Source organism: Anopheles bellator, chromosome X (assembly GCF_943735745.2).
Source record: "Anopheles bellator chromosome X, idAnoBellAS_SP24_06.2, whole genome shotgun sequence".
NCBI classification, from domain to species: Eukaryota; Metazoa; Arthropoda; class Insecta; order Diptera; family Culicidae; genus Anopheles; species Anopheles bellator.
This window is the reverse complement of record NC_071287.1, coordinates 503,090-522,832: the sequence shown is the minus strand read 5'-3', so window position 1 is coordinate 522,832 and position 19,743 is coordinate 503,090. Positions and strand designations below refer to the sequence as shown.

The 19,743-nt window shown below is 46.5% G+C and overlaps 2 protein-coding genes across 2 annotated transcripts; one reads left to right on the top strand and one right to left on the bottom strand.

Moving 5' to 3' along the window:
• Positions 1–363: 363 nt before the first annotated feature.
• LOC131213654 (GRB2-associated-binding protein 1) lies at positions 364–3,374 on the top strand. The gene is made up of 3 exons (XM_058207740.1): positions 364–998; positions 1,093–1,398; positions 2,271–3,374. The coding sequence occupies exons 1-3, from the start codon at positions 797–799 to the stop codon at positions 2,816–2,818; spliced, it is 1,056 nt and encodes a 351-aa protein (XP_058063723.1). The 5' UTR covers positions 364–796; the 3' UTR covers positions 2,819–3,374.
• An 896-nt stretch (positions 3,375–4,270) lies between these two features.
• LOC131213200 (uncharacterized) lies at positions 4,271–18,106 on the bottom strand. Its single transcript, XM_058207194.1, has 12 exons — positions 17,756–18,106; positions 11,033–12,093; positions 9,277–9,911; positions 9,215–9,240; positions 8,826–9,133; positions 8,528–8,744; positions 7,816–8,451; positions 7,175–7,723; positions 6,699–7,088; positions 6,447–6,616; positions 5,972–6,361; positions 4,271–5,872 (listed from the first exon to the last, which is right to left on the bottom strand). The coding sequence occupies exons 1-12, from the start codon at positions 18,104–18,106 to the stop codon at positions 5,689–5,691; spliced, it is 4,917 nt and encodes a 1,638-aa protein (XP_058063177.1). The 3' UTR covers positions 4,271–5,688.
• Positions 18,107–19,743: the final 1,637 nt, after the last annotated feature.

The window sequence follows — 19,743 nt, the reverse complement described above, 5'->3', positions numbered from 1 at the left end:
TACATTTTCTGGTTTATTTGTTGTTACCATTTTTCTCTTTCTGCACATCTCGTATGCATGAGCTCTACATTTGTTTATCTCCTGCTTCAAACAAGAACATTCCCGAAGGGTTTGTTATAGTTAAAAATCGCAATTTCGTTAGAAACTTTGGAGAAAATTATGCTTTTAATGCTTCTGTTTCATGCATGTATATTTTAGAAGATTCATAATTCTTTGATGCTGGGTTTGTGGTTTTTTTTTTTATCAATTCTTCCAATTCAGCAGTATCATGAACATTTCAGCTTCTGTATATCTTTTTCACATTCCAACGCGATGACATGTTTTCCTAGATCATTTATGACAAATACCGCCCGCCTTCGCGCCACTAGACGAAACGTCGTTCTTCATTTGTTTCTTTAAGTGAAATGGTTTGTTTTCATGGCTGGGCGCCTGGTTTGTACTGTTACCATTTGTTTCCTGTCCTACGGATCATGAATCATAATGTTCGATGCCAGATTGAAGTGCTGCAAAATACGGTGAAGTTAACCTGCAAGTCCGAAATTGTCGGTAGACGTGCATCGCATAATTTCGCCTACGATGGGCAAATTAAAATCAAATGGTTTCATTGACATTGACAAGAACTACAGGGAGGAAATCTTTTAAAGAGAACAAGAAGCAAACATACAACCAATCGATCTTTACTGACGTAATAATCTGCGGCACGGAGCAGTGACAAAATTTACTTTTGGTTTTATAACATTTTTTGTGCACCGTTAAACCGTAAGAGATTGCTGGCAGGACAACGCCCACTGCGAATATGAAAATCAACGAAAAAAATCTGTGCATGTTTGCCACAACCCCACCAGTCGATCTAGAAGGGTGGCTAAACAAGCGAGGCGAGATGAACAAGAGCTGGCAGCGCCGATGGTTTGTACTCAAAGGAAATCTACTGTTTTATTTCGAAAAGCGGGGTGACAAAGAACCGCTTGGAATGATCATCTTGGAAGGTTGCACTGTAGGTGAGTGAGCATCCGGAATCCATCACCGTGTTGAAACGGGGTGTCAATTTTTGCAATTCTTTTAACTTCTGATTACTTTTACCATATCTCTCAGAGCTGGCCGAAGAAGGCGAGCAGTACTGTTTTCAAGTCATCTTCCATGGTCCAAATAATCGCACGTACTATCTAAGTACGGAATCACAGTCTAACATGGAGCAATGGATGAAGGCGCTCACCTGCGCCGGTTACGATTATATGAAGCTGATGGTAGCTGAGTTGCAGCGGCAACTGGACGAGATTGAGGGACAGTGCCGGGAAAAAACGCCGGACACGACACCACTGCCACCCCCTAAGGCGCCTCCCAGACGACAGAATCCTTTCAATACACCCACACTAACCACCGAGTATGCCTCAAATGCAGGTAAGGCCGCTGGCTTCGTATATAAGATCAAAAAAGAGGTTTTCGTGAAAAAGTACCACATCTCTTTAAAATGCATTAGTGTGTCTTACAAAATTAATCATCAAACAATTGTGATCATAATCACCTAGACCATAATCAATAAAATCATCTAACAATGCCCACTTTCCCTATTACGTAATTTCTTATGGTAATCAATACAATAATTTATTTAACGCCTAAAAATACATAAGCGTAGGCCTTTCGCATACGAAACTCTGATACAAACTACTAGTATGGTCGAAAAATTCAATCGAAAAGCAAAATTCCACATATCATTGTTTTCTCAATGTATTGTGCATTCAGAGAAAGCGTCGTTTTGAAAATGTGTTATGCTCATTTGGCGCTAAAGATATGTTTTTGATGATCTTCTCCCATTACCCATAACATTTTATCGTTGTTACGAAAAAACGCAACACATGTCCCAATGAGTTAGTTTAACATGTTTAACAGCTTTTAAGTGATTGGGTTATTTTTTTAAGTGGGATTTATTTACGAACAACAACAAAGCCCACCCTTTTCTTGTCGCCTTGAGTTTCGACATTAAACTGCGGCTCTTATACAGATCTTGTACATATCCTACGCCAACAGCATTCATACCTCCTGGGTACTGTCTATCTTTTTCTCTCTCTTTGTCTCTTTCTATTCTATACAATCTGGGCCATTCTATACTTATTGTATTCTACACCCTATCACCATTTGTCGAAATCATCGATAAATTTATTTACTTTTGATTCGTCCCTTTTTCCAAATCTAATTGTCGAATCGGGTTTGTGTTATCAATTCGTAAAATCTCTCTTCGAAACACTTCGCCTCCCATCTACACCTTTATGTAGCTTTCGGCAGCATCAGCAGTGACAAATCTTCGCCTCGGATTAATGGAACACCTACACAACAACCGCTTACATTCAACCCTACGGGAGATGAATCAGGACTCGTGGAAGATCCTTCGCCTTCGACTGTCGTCTTAGACTTCGTGGAACCGAAAACGGCCGCTACTGCAGCACACTTCTCATGCAAAGAACTATTGACACCGTCCTCGGTTAGCATGCCAGTGACTAGCATTGATGGGCATCTACCTAGCGTCCGAGACAACGGCAAACGGTCAACCAGTAAAGAAGGACGACGTGGTGGGTGTCTCGTACAAACAGATGAGAAAGCCGATTTAAAAATTGGGGGAGAAAAATCGATAAAGATTGAGGCCTCTGAGGACCATTCGGACGGTGCCCAAAAGGATATCCTATTAAGTGATGTTTCAACCGCAGCAACCCATTACTCTTTCGAAACGATGCACTCGACTCTCGGGATTCCCATATTAGCTGATTTGAGCAAATGGAATGAAAACCTCCAGGTCCAGCACCAACAGAGCCAGCAACAACAGTAGGAAGAAGGAAGCATTTAGCCAATTCTTTTCAACGTTGTCGTTGTGCACGAGTATTTTTTCGGCTATGACTTCATTTGCACTAAAAGTGTTCATGGTGGAAGCATCTAGAATGACAATTATTTTCAAACATGTTGGTACGTTCTGTTAACGCCAACGACGAACAGGAAGAAGGGATATGAAAATTAAGCCACGCTTTAGTGCAAATATCGACAATGTACTCCTGAAAAGATTGATTGTATTGCGTAGATGGAGATTTTTTGTCAAATTATTGATAGGGGAATATGACTAATCAAAGGCATAACTTCAAAAGTACGTCATGTATTCCAATAGATATTTCATGTTATTATTTTGGTTCCGCTGTTGTATTTACAACAAATACACTCAAAAAATCAACGCTGGTAGAGTTTCCATTGTATTGGGGAACTGTTACTAACATTGGAAGCAGACAGGAAGTTTTGCAGCAGGCATGTTTTGCTTGCTTATTTCGTCATGTTACGTCGAATTAATCATATAAATAAGAAAACCTGTGCTAAAATACAACTAATATCGCAACTTACATCATTTTCATATTTCTCTTTCCCCAATCCTTGAGCTGTCTCTGATTATCTTGTGAGAACATTATGTAGTTAGATTCAACTTGACATTTCAAAGTGTTTTTAATGGCAATGATTAGAACGTACTTCTAATGAAGCTAACGAGCAGCTTTGAAGAGCAGAAGTTTGAATCGTTTCGCTTCATTCGTTGTGTATGCAAGTTCATTGTGGTGACGCAGTCATCATTCATAATCATTCTTATCAGATTCGTTGTCCTCGTCATCATCTTCGTCATCGTAATTATTATTACATTATCTCCCCTTTTCAGCAGCTGCCAAACGTGGTCGAAAACGGAAGCCTCTCGAATCGCACCTGTAGTTAAAGAGCTTCCAGCGTCACTTTGCTGCCATAGGCTATCGCAATACAAGTTTATCTTAGTTTTGTCACCTGTTGTGTCTGGAGGAAAGACTGGAGGTTATCAGGATTGCAAAGTATGTAGGAAAACAAAAGTAAGCAATTTATTGCCATGAAAAGCTAAGTTTCGAAAGCTAAGTCGAAGAAAAAAAAGACCGATTGGGAAAAGAAAAGCGATTGATAATATTTTCTTCTTTATTGTAAGTAGCAGTGTAAGTAGCAACCGTGTTCTCGTGCCAAAAAAAACACAATTTTATGGAGCACTTGAAGTAAAAATAAAATAACACGATCGTAAAAAAAACTATTTACCAGCTTTTAATTTGGGTGGTGGTGGTGTTCCGGGGATTTCTTGCAAGGGTCTTGACAACATGTGTTACTACGATTGATATATTAGCTTATTCACTACTAGCTAGCTAGCTACTAGCTTACTAGTTTATATTATAATCTACTAGTTTAACAGCAAATAAATAAACAATAACTATGTTATAATAATGTATTTCGGATCCAGTTTTCAAACTTCAGCAATCGAAATATTCAGTGAACTTTTCGTCACTCCACGTTATGCATCTTATTGTCTAGTTTCTTTCAATCAACAAAACTGTAGATTTATAAGTCTATAGTTTTTAGAAGTGGAAAGTCGTTCATTAAATAAGGACGATATCATGCTGCAGCAACCAAACATCAGTCATAACTTTTCAATAAATCCCTGGAATTAACGCAACTCTCAAAATTGCCATCGTCTCGATATATTGTAAACATATACTAATGGTTTATATTATTATTTACGTCACTAATGTAATCTTTATCATTACTTCGTTTTTACACAATTTAGAATTTTTCCCATTTGACATTCATAGTTCCAAAGAAAAAAACAATAGCTTACTTATGCTTTTTAAAATAAGAGTTTTTTCTACCCCTGAATCTAACCTCAATCGTATTATAACACGTTCCTGCCTTAAGTCATACACATATTCTATACTGAACTATGTGTAGCTATGAAATACATTTTTACATATTAAAGCCCCAAGGAAAAGCTGCCAGTTGTAATTGTAGGTATAGAAAATAGAAAAGGAACGTGCCTCATGCATTCACAATGCACAAAGATTTATAAATTTGCTTATTGTTATCCTTTTAACCTATTATTAGTATTTATTTGCTTAGTTTTTTGTCTGTCATCCAATCATATTTGCTTACAAGACAATCGCGTTCCGAGTAAAACGGAACTTTGGTTTTCACCTGTTTTTCTTACATTGTCACACATATTAGGACAAATCGTTGGTCATGTATTTCCTTACTTCCTCTTTCCTCTCCACTTACTCTGTCCGATATCTTCTTTAGCGGCGTGAGCTTAAGCTTAATGTATTTAAGATCGACTAAACATGATCTTTTGTATATATCTGCCTACTATCTGCCTTGTAGAGATGGCATATTTTAGAAAGTGGGAATACGTTTCCAATAGCTTTGCTTATTGTTCATACTACTGTACAACAACCTCAGTCTAAATAGAGGCATCCACCCCTCACTCCGCTCCCCTCCTCACTGCTCTTTCTGCTACTTCTCTGTTCAAGATGCTGTGTTTTGGCTGAATGTTGAACTTATTGCTGTACCGATGTGTGGAGATTGGGAGGTTGTTCGTGCAGATAAATATTGTAATACATCGGGGAAGAAATCCTCCTGGTTTGTTTTTAATAATTGGTACCAACACTAAAACAATACTACTAGGCTGCAAAGCATCAGTTTGCAGCTGAAGAAAACGTCAGAGAAAGATCACTATAAACACCTGGAAAACATTAAAGAAAGTTCAGGCCCTGTATTGGCTGATAACCGGATGTGGTTTACAGGTTTGTTAAGAAAATAAACTGATGCTCCGCTATTGCTCGTTTCGTTCATTCCTAAGCTGTGGATTAAGAAAGGCAATAAACACTACTTTAGCCGAGCTTGCAAAAAACTGTATAAGATCCCAGCCTGAGTCATTACGTCTGCGGTACTAGACTCGAGCAAGTCCTTCTGCTTGGTAGCAGATGGCCCAGGCCTTAACAACGTCGGTCCAAACACCATCGCTAGGTTGTGCAACGACATCTTATTCTCGATTTCCTGCTGGTGTACTCTGCATGTGGAGAGATATAGAGTATACAGAGGTATACAGTATAGAGTAAAATTATTGGTAAACAAAATTTCCAGTATTAACGACTGCCGCTTCACTCACCGCATAAGATGGTCAAGAAGGAGGTTGATGGTGGCGCGGTTCGGTTGTGGTAATTCGGCGAAAACGCGCTGCAGCTCTTGCGTACGTACAGTTTCGCCGAGGTTTGAGTGCCGGTTGAACGCGTCGAAAAGCTTCGGATAATACTGATCTGTGAAGAGGGCTTCCGGAAGGTCCCGCAGGTAGGATTTGAGGATACCGGTAACTGAATGCACATCCACCTCCTTCAGCAATTGTTCCGCTTCGTAAGCATTTGTCTCAAACGATTTCTTTAGCTTTGCCACATCGGATGCCGAACCAGAAACGCGATAAATACCAACTTCGGCCATACCGCGTCGCTCGACTTCTCGCACGCAAGCACTAACGATGAATGGAATGTCACGTTTTTCGCGTCTGCAAATTAATAGGAAGACACGAAAATAGCTTACATATCGAGCGAAAACTGAAACAATCTACTAAAAAAAGCATTTCAACGTACTTGATGACTTGCTGTAATTTTGCACCAAAAAGAGCGCCGGGTTTTGATGTGGGTACACGACGCAGGGTCACTTCACCCGGTACAAAACGTATCACCGTTCCAAGACTGAGCGTTTCGGAGAGTTTTAGTGCTTTACTGACGGCCGTGTCTTTCAACCAGCTGCGACTTAACTGTTGTCAACAAAAGGCAATTAAAAAAACTCCTATCGAACACCGTCCTCATTCAACATCACCCTGCTTTCTTTTTACCTACCTTTAGGACGTGTTTGGCACGCAGAATAGGACGCTGCACATCATCCTGATAGACTAGCAGACGTAGGTTTTGGCTGCCCTCCAGCTCTAGCACAAACGATTCGTTCCAATTTGGTGTAGAGCTACGGCATACGAGCTTCGTTTTTGCCTTGCGGAAGTAATGGCCGTATGAGTCGATCTCGACGCACACGAAAAGATCGCAAGGCTGCTGCTCAAACCCGGTCAAACCCTGGATGGTGAGGTGGAGGTCGCCTACAAGTAGGCTTTCGTCACGGGCGTTGCGCATCAGGTAGGAGCCCATCTCGGTTTTTATCAGGGCTTGGCACGCGGTAATCCACGCCTGCAAATCATAAATCTGCACTGGTATATGACCGGGCAAATTGCATGATTGCTGAGAATTTGAAGAAGCAAATGAAAGAGATAATTAAGTAGAATGTTTTAAACTGAGATTTTTACAATGTACGGCACTTTCTTTACCTGTAGAGAAAATATCGATTCAATCCATTGCGTTCGTTCGAAGTCGGAGCTCAGAAAAAAAGACATCGTTTTGCCGCTTGCCTTATTGCCAATCTTGAACACCAAGTTTGGTGAGGCGAGCACCAACTGGGCCTCGAGATCGGCCAGCTTTTTGCGATGCTTGTCGCCGGATCGGCTAGAACCGGAGGCAATTCCACGGCCACCTACTCCACGTCCGCGTCCTCCCTCGTCCCTTTCATCTAGCATAATCTGATCGCGCACGGTACATGCTTGCGACTTCAGGTGAACTATATTAATCGGGCTCGTTTCCTTCGGATCGTTGGCCGACTCCTCGCAGATCAGTATGTCGCGGAGTGGTATGAACCACTTCAGCTCAAATTCGAATCCGTTTCGGTCGCTGCCGCCACCGCCACTTCGTCCAGCTGCCTTGTATTTCGCACATGCGATTACATCATTGAAAAGGAACAGATGGCGTAACTTCCGGTGACCATCCGCTAGTTCAACGATAAACGAGTTCCGAACCAACCGTCGGAGTGCCTTATCTTCACTCTAATGAAACAGACCAGAACGTCCGCCAGGCCGGAAGGAAAGAAGCGAAGAAAATGAAAAAGTTGAAAGTGAAGAACCTCTGAGCTGCTTACCGGAAACATCGAGCGCGTTTGAACGACGTTAAACTCCGACAAGAAGGTGCGTATCGCCTTCGATGCCTGCCGCAGATGTGTATAGTCCGGATGCTGCTCGGGCGTTTGGGCCAGCAAATCTTCCAGTACGAGTGCATTTTTCTGCACTCGGGCGACTGGCTTGTGGAGTAGCTCCTCTAGCGACAGCTTCTGTTCGTTCTGATTCTTAAACACGATGTTCGATACTATTTCCTTGAACTGCTGGCTGTGCGTGCTGCACATCTTTACCGTGTCAATGGCGCGACCGTAGTTATGCAGAAATGCGCCGTATAAGTGGATGTGAGACGCAAGTCGGCGGAATGGCTCGCCAACGCATAAACTACCAGTACCCTCAGAATCGTAGCTCCTGTCTGCCACTGCCGTGGCGAGACGAGCCTGCAGCTCCCGCAGAAACTCACTATGCACCTCGTGTAGGTCTTCAATCTTGAAAAAGATCGTCTGAAACTCCTCCTCAGATATCACAGGTTGCGAGGTGGTAAGCGTCGCCCGAATCGCCTTCATGTACTGCTTCATCTTGTTCAAACATTCCACATACAATGTTTCGCTCGTGATAATGCTGGTCACAATGTGTCGGATGAGTGTGTTGCGGTTAGCATTCTGAAAAGTATGAAGAATTGTAAAAGGCGATGATTAATACCATCGAGATCGCGATCCGGCGAAGCCCTGATCGTACCGATAGTTTACGTAGCAGTCCACTGCCAGAGGCAGGGTCGCTAGCGCTACCGGCACCACCTCCGCTCACAGTCCTGGATGTGACAGTTTCTATTCCTCCAACACCTCCCGCGTCCGTGTCGGTTGAGATTGCCCGCATCAACACTGGAGGCGGTGCGAGGTCCGCTTCACCGTCGCTATCGATCGAGCTACTGCGGTTTTCGTTATGCTGGCTTGAGCTGCAGTAAATCGTGAAAAAATGCTTTATTTTACCAACCAGCCTGCCAACAGGAAGAACGTAGGAAGCCTAAGGTTCTTACTGAATGAAATACTCGATGTTAACATAGTTACTGCTGCGACCAGGAGATTCGGGTTCCAATTGGACACTCGTTTGGCTGTTAGTACGTGGGTGCGATGGAAGAAGCAGCAACGTACTCGTGTTCTCAAAAGTGGATCCATCGTCCGATCGTCCACCAGTTGCGGTGCCGCCCGGCTGTATGTAAACATAATCGCCATCGCCATTATCGAGCGGCACAGTGTCGTAGTAGTGTTCTTGATGCTGTTGCCCGCCAGCCCCCACACGAACACTATCTGAACTAAGCGATGAGATGGATTCGTAACTTTTGATCTGTCGAATATACAGGTGAGGTTGTGTATGGTTTTTTGATAATAACTCTGCTTCGCCCGCTTGGGCGCAATGGTTACCTACCCGCTCGGAAATGTTGCTTAATGCTCCTCCACCAGAAGCGCCACCGCTGCCGGCACATCCACCGCTGCTTCCTGTTCCGGTTCCTCCAGCCCCACCATCTCCACCACTAGTTGAAGCGAGCGATTCCTTCGAACCGACGCTTGGTAAACTATCGCTCGTCACCTGCCGCTGGTAGTGAAGAAAGCCTTGACCACCTACATGTTGTCCCGACTTGCCAAGACTTCCTGTTGGGCTGTCGCTACTGCTGTAGCCGCTGCCAGCGACTCCACCACTAGCCATGCTAGTAGTCGGCAACTTACCGAGGCTGCCGGTTGGCGAAGCACCGCTAGTTGTCGACCCACTACCGGCAGCAATCCCTTTACCAAGAGACCCGGTTGGGCTATCGGTGCTTGAAGATGCTTTTGACTTAAGGCTCTCCGATTTCGGCAACCAGTTACGTGGTATCTCGGTACCGGTGCCCAGTTTCACGTCCAGCGAGTCAGAAGACTTTTGGCGATATATTTCCGATTGTTTAATATTGCGCTCAAGTGAATCGGTAGTGGCCACATCGGCGGATGCGGTTTCCACTGTCGACGGCCCGGTGTTAACCATCACATCGCCTGGTGCCCGCGTTATAGATTCCCGGGAACGCAAGTTTAATGATGGCACAGTTGGCGGTTCGACTGGTGCCGCTCGGCGTACAAACTTCGGAGGAGGTCTGGAAAAGTGAAAATCGAAAGAAAAAAATTAATCCATTTTAAAGTTTTTGTTTAGTTTCGTATCGGGTTCAGTTCCGTCCCATAGCCGAAGACGCCTCATCAAAGCACGCGGTAAAAGTTATGCCCGTGGCCTACTTCCGGGTCGAGCCAAGTGTAACGCCGATCACCATTCAACATGCTACGGGCATACTGCACAGGCACGCTGCACGCATATTGCGTGCAAGAGCGAATCAGAGAAATGCCGAACCAGTTTCCACGATCCACGATTTCCACGATCAACCAGCAACGAGTTTCTCTGTATGAATTTCGGCTATGGAGGCTGATGTTGCGGATCGCATCAAATTTTCAGTACCGTCTATGCGAGCACTTTTTATGGTTCTCCTCTATGGACAGAGAACAACAAAGTTGAAGATTCTTTGGCTTACTCGTTTGCCTTGATTGGCTTTCCGTGGCGTAACGGCATTAGGCCACTATTTGCACCAGCAAAAATCACACAGCTGTGTTCCACACCACTGAAGGCAAATATCTTCCATAGCCGAAGACCAAGCACCACGCTACGTACCGTACGGGCATCTTGGATGAACCAGACCAGTCCCAGACCAACGCCCAGATCAAGAGCCTTCCAGAGGCCGGGTGCTGGTGTTTCAGCTAATGATTATTTCAGCCTGGTACTGACTACTTTCAGCTGGCTCTAATTACACTTGCAAACAGATTGGTTACACGTTTGACTGACTATTGAGGCCATCGCCCTCTGTTCACTTAGTAGGGCAACGTAAATGGCAGCCGTGGCAACGTGGACAGAGATCGACCATCTCCCAAGAGAAATTGCTTTGCGCACAAACGCCAGCTGCTGAGTAATTGTATCGGTTTTTTTTTAAGTTACCATCATACATGCAAGTTTTTGAAGTGGAATTGGAGAGTATAGTTGTAGAGAGATTCTTCGCTGGAGCCTAAACCGAATGGTAGAAGCAAAACTTAAATGGCCTATCTAGCAAGGTGTCGGTCGGCCGGCGCAGGCGACTTTTTTAACCAAGAATCCAAAGAATCTGCGTACCGCCACCGGAGCGACCGGTTTGGATGAAAATCGGAAAGAGAAAACGAAGAAAAACGGCCGACTTACCGTGGTGGAACCTTCTTCTTCAGGTCGACTGTAGCTGTAGGGGTGGACGAAGACGCCCCCAGTAACTGCGATGTTCGCTCCGATATCGACGTCCCACCCGTGCTGGAAAACGAACCACCAATACTGACACCCCCGCCTTCCGTACTGGCTCTGCTTCGATCCGGGGGCTTCGGATGTTTCGGATCAAGGAACGTACTGCTGCTGCTGCTGCTGCTGCCAGTGCTACCAGTGCTGCCAGCGGTGCCACTACCAACCTCACCTGGTTTGGGTAGCTGCTCTGGGCCGGGCTTTTCGACACTTTCGCCGAAGCGACTCGACCCGCCACCGGTATTGATGAGCACATTTTCGTAATTATTCGCTTTCGCATCTGGCATTGTCTTTGGTATTGAGCATTGCGAAAGGCTGTTGCTGTTAGTAGACGAGCTTGCGGCGGACACCGCTGTCGCATCGTTCTCGGATATTGCACCTTCACCATCGGCCTCAGCTGGTGTACTACCAACAACGGTGTTACCAGTTCGTTTCGATTCCTTCACCTCGATCACCGTCACAAAATGGCTCGGCGAGGACAGCAGCGTCTGCTGCTGCGTTTCGCTCTGACTTGCACTGCGTGTCCTGTGGCCTGCGCTCACACCCTCACTCCGCTCCATGCTCTCGCCCTCGCTGTCCGCCGGTGGGCCGGAAGACGATTCGCCCCCGCCGCCAACTGTTGATTGGGTGACGGCTATGTTTGATTGTGTCGGTTGCTGTTGATTGCTGGCAGTGACTGCCGACTTTTGATTGCTGTTACTGCCAGTCGAGGTGGGAAAGTTCGGTGGTGGATTTGCAGCGGCAATCAATTCGCTCACGCATCGCCGGCTATGCAGGTTTGAGGTCAGCTCGTTGATGCACTGATTGAGCGGGCCTTCCCGGGCCCGCAACTGAACGTGCTCGGTGCTGGCACTACTGGTAATGCTAGGGATGACATTTTCCGGAGCGCTGCTGTTGGTGGCCGCCGCCGAACCACCGCCGCTGTCTCCAGGAGCGGGTTGATGATGGACAGGAGCTGCTTTAATGATCTGATTCTACCGAAATAGGAAGGTAACGAGAGATGGAGGAAAAAAGGAATAGAAAAAAAGATAAATCAAACGAGAACGGAACAGGTATCAATTAGACTAGAGATAGATCCCATTAGGACGAGCAGTTCCGCAGAACACGAGAACATACACCATGCCAGCGAAAGAGATAAAACAACATACATTAGAACATTGCAAGAGCCGAACTATCAATTTTTTTTTTAATCTTAGAAAGACGGGACATATTTTTAATCAATTCACCATTAAAACCAATAGAAACATAACGAACACAACGACAACTTCACTCGATGCGATCATTTTACGCGTGCTTCACGGGTAGTGTTAATGCTGACAGCCATCGCATTGCAGTTATGTTTGTGATGGCTCCGTATGCACTTGCGGTATGTCGGTAATTGATATTTAACGAACAGAGAAGTCACGATTGAGCATCCCCCTGCGTTATGCAGTTGTAGCGACAGTGACGGCCACTACAACAACCTAGAGGTGGCATTTTTCTACCGCTGTGGTAGTTTGGCGTCTGCTGGTGATAACGCGAGATGTGAGGTGCTACAATGTTGAGGGGCCACGCCTTATATCGGAGCTCTGCAGAGCGTTGCCATTTAAGCATCGTATCGAATTTAAACGCAGATTGGGAACACTGGGAAAACCCAGCTGCTAAAAGTTAAATGAATCATCAATGGGCAATAGGAAGTAGAGGAAAACAAGATACAGATGATCCCGTCGGCGAGCCTATTTATTGTCGATATGCAAAACCCAAAAATGGGGAGGTCGACCCACTCCACCAAGAAATGGCTTGTAAATTTTTCATTTATGATTTTCTAACTGTCTGCCTGTTGCCGTAAATATCTCAAGCAAACTTCGATCAATTTCAAGAAAGTGTACATATGCGGGAGTACATAAGGCTGCGCGCACCACGTGACGGATAACTCTCTCTCTATCTCCCTTGTGCCCAATGTGCTCCATGCCTGGCTACGCCCGGCAATCCCCCTCTGATAAACCAAAACAGCATTAGAGTACACACGTAGGCTCCTATCGTACCTTCAAAGCAAAGTAGCAAAGCAAGCAAGGCAATTTACGCGTGAGTTACCGACTCGAGTAGTAAAGTCAGCTGCCGCCTTTTTGCTTGTAGAAAGTCTGAACAATAAATGTTGTAGGTGATGAAGTAATTATAGACATTTTTTTTACCAGACCAGGCGCTCTCGACCTCGCTTCCGCAACCGCTTCCTGGTCGGCGCCCATGTCGATCACCTATTGGCGTTGGGGCCACAGGTGTGATCCGCTCGCCTTTGATGCCCAGACAGGACCTACGACCTAGCTATCGACTCTTTGGCGATAGTCTCCTCGCCTGACGTCACTACTTTTACAGCGTCCGGCTGGGTGTGCCTTATACGGCCGGAGCTGGCCGATAGCGTCTCGTCATCTGAGCGCATCTTTTTAGTTCCCTTTTTAGGCGGCGCTCACCCCTTCACCTAAACCTTTCAACAGGGATCCGACCCAAGATGGGAGCTCCATATGGCAACTAAACTAGAAAAAAAAATAGCGCTGTCAACAAATGCCTTTGCCATCGCTCACACATCTGCCGATAACGATTGACTGTCAGCATCAACTCTATCTGGAAACGAAAAATATGGTCCACCAAATGACAACGCACAACGTACATCGATTGTTCAGACATGTTTATGCACGAAACAGAGCTGGGCTGGGTAATCAACTGGTTGGGAATTCGCAGCCCTAACGCTAGCTTTACCGCTAAAGCAACGACTACTACATCACTGCACGTGGCTCAGGTTCCCATTCCCTTTTTGTGTTAGTTTTGGCTTTGCTACACCTACCACCCACCCTCAACAAACCAATCGCCCCCCCCACAAGACCCCCGCGGGGTTGCTGGCCCCGTAGTCCCCGTACGGACGGACAGGGCACGTTTCGAATACTCACCAACGTGCTCCACATCTTGATCTTATCCGAAACGGACTCCTTTTTCGTCGTGCTCATGTTTTATCACCAGGTCACCCGGCAAACACACTTACTCATTCACACCCACACGCACGCACATATGTGTATGTGCACATACAGCTCACTAACGGATGTTTTTTTTTCTTCAGAGTTTTACAAAGGCCTACGTTGGTTACACCGTTCCGATTGCTACCAATTTTGTGTTACTACAGGACGATAGTGCTGTTTTGGTGTGTTTTGCTCTTCACCTGTGTCGCATCCCGTTGTTATCTTTCGGATTTTTTTCTCGTACGACGCAACCTAATTACACCACAACAACACATTCACACCCGCTGAATAGAGCACACGAGTTAGAAAAAAGGGTGATAACATACCACCGCATAGCACCAGCATGGGTGCCGCGAGAAATGCATAAGATGATGGCACACAGACCACGGAGGTACCAACACAAGGCGGCAGCAGTAGCTCAGGTACAAACAATTCACGCCTGTGCACCTGTGTGTGTGTGTGTGTATGTGTGTATGGATAAGGTTTTCACAACTAATTCGCGGTCCCGAGCTGTATCGCGTATCGCGCGCGATGCAGACGACGTACAACGGAATCCGCGAAAATATGATAACGATAATGCTTTTTTTTTCTCTCTCTCTCACTTGGGAGGAGGCTAGCAGCACGACGAGCGACCATGAGACATATGGAAGATAAGCCGTTACCTCTGTCCACTGGGCACTGGGGTTGGAAACCCGGAACGCGCCTAAGTTACGTTTATTTGATCCGATGGTGGACTGCCTCCGGACTCCAATGCGTATGGGTGGCCGATGCGATACGCGTTTTATGGGTGTGTGGGTGGCTGAATGAGACTGTGAACGTTATTTCACCTTTTATCGGGTGGCTTATTGCGTGGCGCACTATCTGCGATAAGATCACTGTGTGTGGAGAAGCAGAAGAATCCGTTCCTTTCCTTGTGACATGTGGTTATAGCTCACCACCGGATGGAAGGTACTAGAAACCCTATCGGGTGCCCTAAGCCGAACTTGCGAACCAAATATGGTCGGAACTAACACTTCGTGCACAGGACAGGGCACCTGAACGGCAAGAGATCAGTTGCAGTTCAGATGCGCGGTTAAATTACTTTACAAATGTCATTCAATTAACCTCCGCAACCCTTTCTGGCGGACAGAGAGTAGGCTGGAGAGTCACGGTTTTTTTGTTTGTAGCGATGCAAAAGGGTTGAGTAATGGTGTGCGAAATTGGCTGAAATCAGCTTCATTTAGGGTGCATCCCTGCTTCAAAGGGATTGCATGGTGGGATCGAAAAAACCATTGGCAGGGTGAAGGAATAACAGTGGGGCTGGGGGTGGTAGGATTAGTTGGAAATTTTTCAATTGCTACGGTTGAACAACCATCGCAGATCTCTAGTACAGCTCTACGTGGTTGTAGTTCCGAGGCGGGCACCCTTACACACATTCACCGGCTGTTTATTGGCCTTCAGACGAATCGTTCGACATCCTGTTGAAGCTATGCGCCCCTATCCGCCATACCCGTCATTCGCATCGCATCCCTTGGCAAGACAAAAAAGGACAGCCTCGAGCGTTGGCGAATTTCAACAACAATTTCCTGAAAGGCGTTAGACGCCGACGATCGATCGACGGTGATCGCGGTACTCGGCCGAGGGTTCCATAGGGTACTCTAGGAACGTCACTGACTGTTCCATCACAAGCTCACACACCTACAAGCGCGCACCGGTAAAAAGTGAACAACAATCGACCGACCGACTAGCCGGAACATTGCGTAGAATGTAGAGAGTCACCGAAGCGTATCGCGATTTAGATACAACTGAACGGCGCAGAGCACCCTGAGTATCGCCGCAGTACCGTAAACTCAATGCATACTCCCCCCTCCCTCTCTGTCTCTCTGTTTCTATCTCGCTCGTACACACGATAACCGGCCGTACCGGCCTTCTGGTTGAGTTTAGATTTTTCAGACTCCACAGCTGATGGCCTGTCGGTAGCTGAACGGGATACACAAGAGCAGAACACAACACGGGGAGCTGCATCTGGGTAGCAGAAGTAGCAGTAGAGATACCTAGCACTGATCTATCCGACAGCTCTGCGCACCTTTCGTAGTTAAAGACAGTTGCCTGCTCGCACCCCTAGCTCACACCCCAGGGTTCGCACCCCTGCCTCGCAGCACTGGTTCACACCCTTAAGTCACAATCAAGGGGCACCACCGCACTTTTTCCCACCTACACACTTTAGTCCCACCTACACTTCACCAAATGACAGTGCACACCAAATAGTACACGCTAGGTGACAGGTCGAGTTAATTATTTAAGCCGCAGAGTTCAAGCTATTGCTCCTAATATAGCGAGACTCGGTTGATATCCAGCGAGACGAACAACACCGCTGTCGTAAAAACACACCGTTACAGAACCACGACAGAAATTAAAATTGTTTGTTTTTTGTAGCAGCAAAGTAATGTGTTTTTGACGAACTAAGTGACCATCATGACTAGGCATCGGCCGGACCTGTCATAGCCAAGTCGTGGAGGGTGCGGGCAAGCAACTGGGTTACCACGTAATGGACGTGGCGCGACCGTCGTGTAAATAGAGCGCGGTGCGGTTCGCAGAAATGTCGGTGAAGGGGTGTGTGCTGGAGGCAAACTTGCCGCTCTAGCACCTGTGGAATGCTTGGAGGGACGGAGGACGAGCGAGACGACACCGCTGGGCTCGGTTACTGCCGAGATCTGCAAGTGCAACGCTACGTGGCGCCGAAGTTCGATTTGAACGGTTTGCATAAAACCGGGAAATGGAACGCACGCTGAAGGCTGCCCCTTTTAAAGCTGCCGGTCAAAGATCTGCCAAAAGAGTTTCGAACCACTCCAGGGGGATGGATGGATGTAGTACGTTGTAAGTATTCTCCGCTATATGCTGTACAAGACCATTTGAATGCTTCGCGTATAGATGGCGCAGCCGAGGTAAAAATTTGGAAAACCCGATAAGAAGTAGACCAGAAAAAAAAGAATGTGTTGCATAGAGTCGTCATGCTGATGCTGTTGTACCTATAAAGAGGATATACCGGCAGTTCAGACAGGCGGCGCATGGAACATTCATTGTACGACGCAAAATGCTATACAGCCGCGTACGGGCGAAGATGAAGTGTGTACATAAACGTACTAATGCGTGGATAGGGAGAACGTTCTATATCGTGCCATTGAAACGACTCTGCAACGTGAGATGGTACAGGCGCTATCTCTAAAAAGCTGTTCGCGTGATACAACCGGCCACATGATGAGCTCACATTTTTCGCAGGCCGTGCATTTAATCAGTTACTCATCGACGGTTCAATCGCTCGCACGTGTTTGCAACCAGCATCATAATTTGGGGCCTGGTGGTTCTATCGGTTTATTCAAACAGATCGATTGAGTATCGAACTGAGAGCGAAGAACCCTACGGTTAAGAAAAACACGAGTAAGCAGCACAAAGCAGCCAATGTATCGTTATCGAGGAGTCACGAATTGTTAATGTTGCATCGGGTGTCCCAGTTGTTTCTTTGCCCCGGGTATGGGGGGCCGTTGGTCGCTGTAAGCAATGATAAGCCGCCGGTTGGTTGTGAGATGTTACGATCTTGCGAGCCATACATCGCTAACCCTTCGTGAAGCATATAAATGACGTCGTATAGCGTCGAAAAACGTGAACTCACCTCGCCTTCACCGTCGTCCCTTTCCGCTATCCTGCCATCGTCCTGCCCGTGGCAGGCGGCATTTGTATGGGGGGTGCCACCACTGAGCAGGTTTGCCGCCGACGCTGGCGAGTTGGCTTCGAACAGCGTTGAAGGATCACCGCCCGCCTCCCGGTACCGCTCCACGTCGCCCAGTAAGCGCTCCAGATACTCAACGTACAGCGTTTCCTGCTCGAGCTCCTTTGAAAGCTCGGCGATCTTCTGCTTGTGGCGCTCCAGGCTCGCCCGCACGTCCTGCTCCCAGGCATCCGAGAGCGAGCTTTGTGGGAAGCGCTGGACCCACATTCGCTGGAAGTCGCTGAACACACTCATGATATGGTCACTCACAGATTACTGTCTTTTTCACAAAACACCCACGCACTCCGACAACTTGTCGCACGTGTTTCTACGGATCACACTTCTGTCCCCCAGTATGCTGATGTCCCGGGCGGAACACGACGCCGCTTCCTACACCGGGTGAAGAACGTCTCCTGTTTCTATCTTTCTTGTTGTTGTTTTCTTTTTGTTTTATTTCCTAGTAAACGGTGCGTTTCCGCACTCTGTTTCAACCACATACACAAAAAGGCTTCGCCACTCAGTTTACGTATCGGGCCGAACCCGAGTGAGAATGACCACAATGGGATGAGTCAACGCAGTGTACCTCCTGCCAAGAATCCACCCGGGTGGGTGTCGTCGTCATCGTTGCTCCACTCAGGAACCGGTGAATCACTCTTTGCGCTTTTGGCTCACACAACTCGTTGCATTGCTTTGCTCTTTGCATACTAAGGAGGAAAGGCGGTTTCCCCTGCATTGCCGTAGCTGGGTCCTGAATTTGCAACATAGGAGACAAAACCACAAGTTGAACAGAAACGCCTCAAAACTAAAATGTTATGGGATGTATATTATTGTTGATAAACGACGCTAGACACGCTAGAGTGTGAAACGATTCATGTTAGCCCAGCGCGCAGCGTCCTAGGTCCTAGGAGCGCAATAACATGAGCTCACACGAGTATTGTCAAGAGACACGCGAGAGACCTTGTAAACGAAGATTTGTGTACGTTAACGACAACGTAAATACGAGGCACCGTAAATGGCCCCGACACGGGGATCGCTTCCCAGAACGCAATCTTCAACCGGATTGGTGGTGACATAAGAGTCAACTATCGCGACGTCCGTAAACCGATGTCAGCACAGACCTGCTGCGCCTAGAAACGGCCTACACTACGTTCATCTCGATCCAACCCTCCACGCCCGTCGTCGTACACCAAACATGTTTCGCAAACATAGCGGACCTTTGGTTCATTCCCCGTGAGCGCAATCCTTTAGCATCACTTCCGATTTCCGGCCCGCAAATTTGGTTGCTGTGGTTTGGTTGTTGCATTGTTAGTGTTGTCAGGGCAGCGCGGCGTGGTTGTGGGGTTGTTGTGTGTTTTTTGCGATTCAGTAAACATCAACAACTGGTCTCGCGTGCTTCCCTTATCGCAGCACCTTGCGACATGTTTCGTGCGTCCTTAATACCGGCCCGCATCGTCGCACCATTGCTTTACCAAAAGCCGAGGGATGCTAAGAAATAACTTCTTAGTTCATTAAAAAAAACATTACAACATAAACAGTTGTCAGATGCAACTTTACAAAAACATTCAAACATTCAAAGGGCTTTACGCAAAACGACGGCGCGTGAGATTGTCGCGGTGTTGGTTATGGTTGATGAAGGGTTGAACGTACTTAGCAGCCCGATATCTGTGTGGGCTTTGTACAGCGAAGGTATGGTAGTGTGGACGGGCAACTGTCTTTATTGTGATCGCAGCAATAGGACGGCTGTTCGTTTTTATCACTAGCCTAGATGCAGAAGATGCAACAGAGCGATGCACCAACCCTTAAAACTTAATTCTGAAACTCCTAATACGCTTGGTAGCTTGAAGCGGAAAAACTCATTCATTGACAGGCAGTAAAACTTTATCGATCAGGAC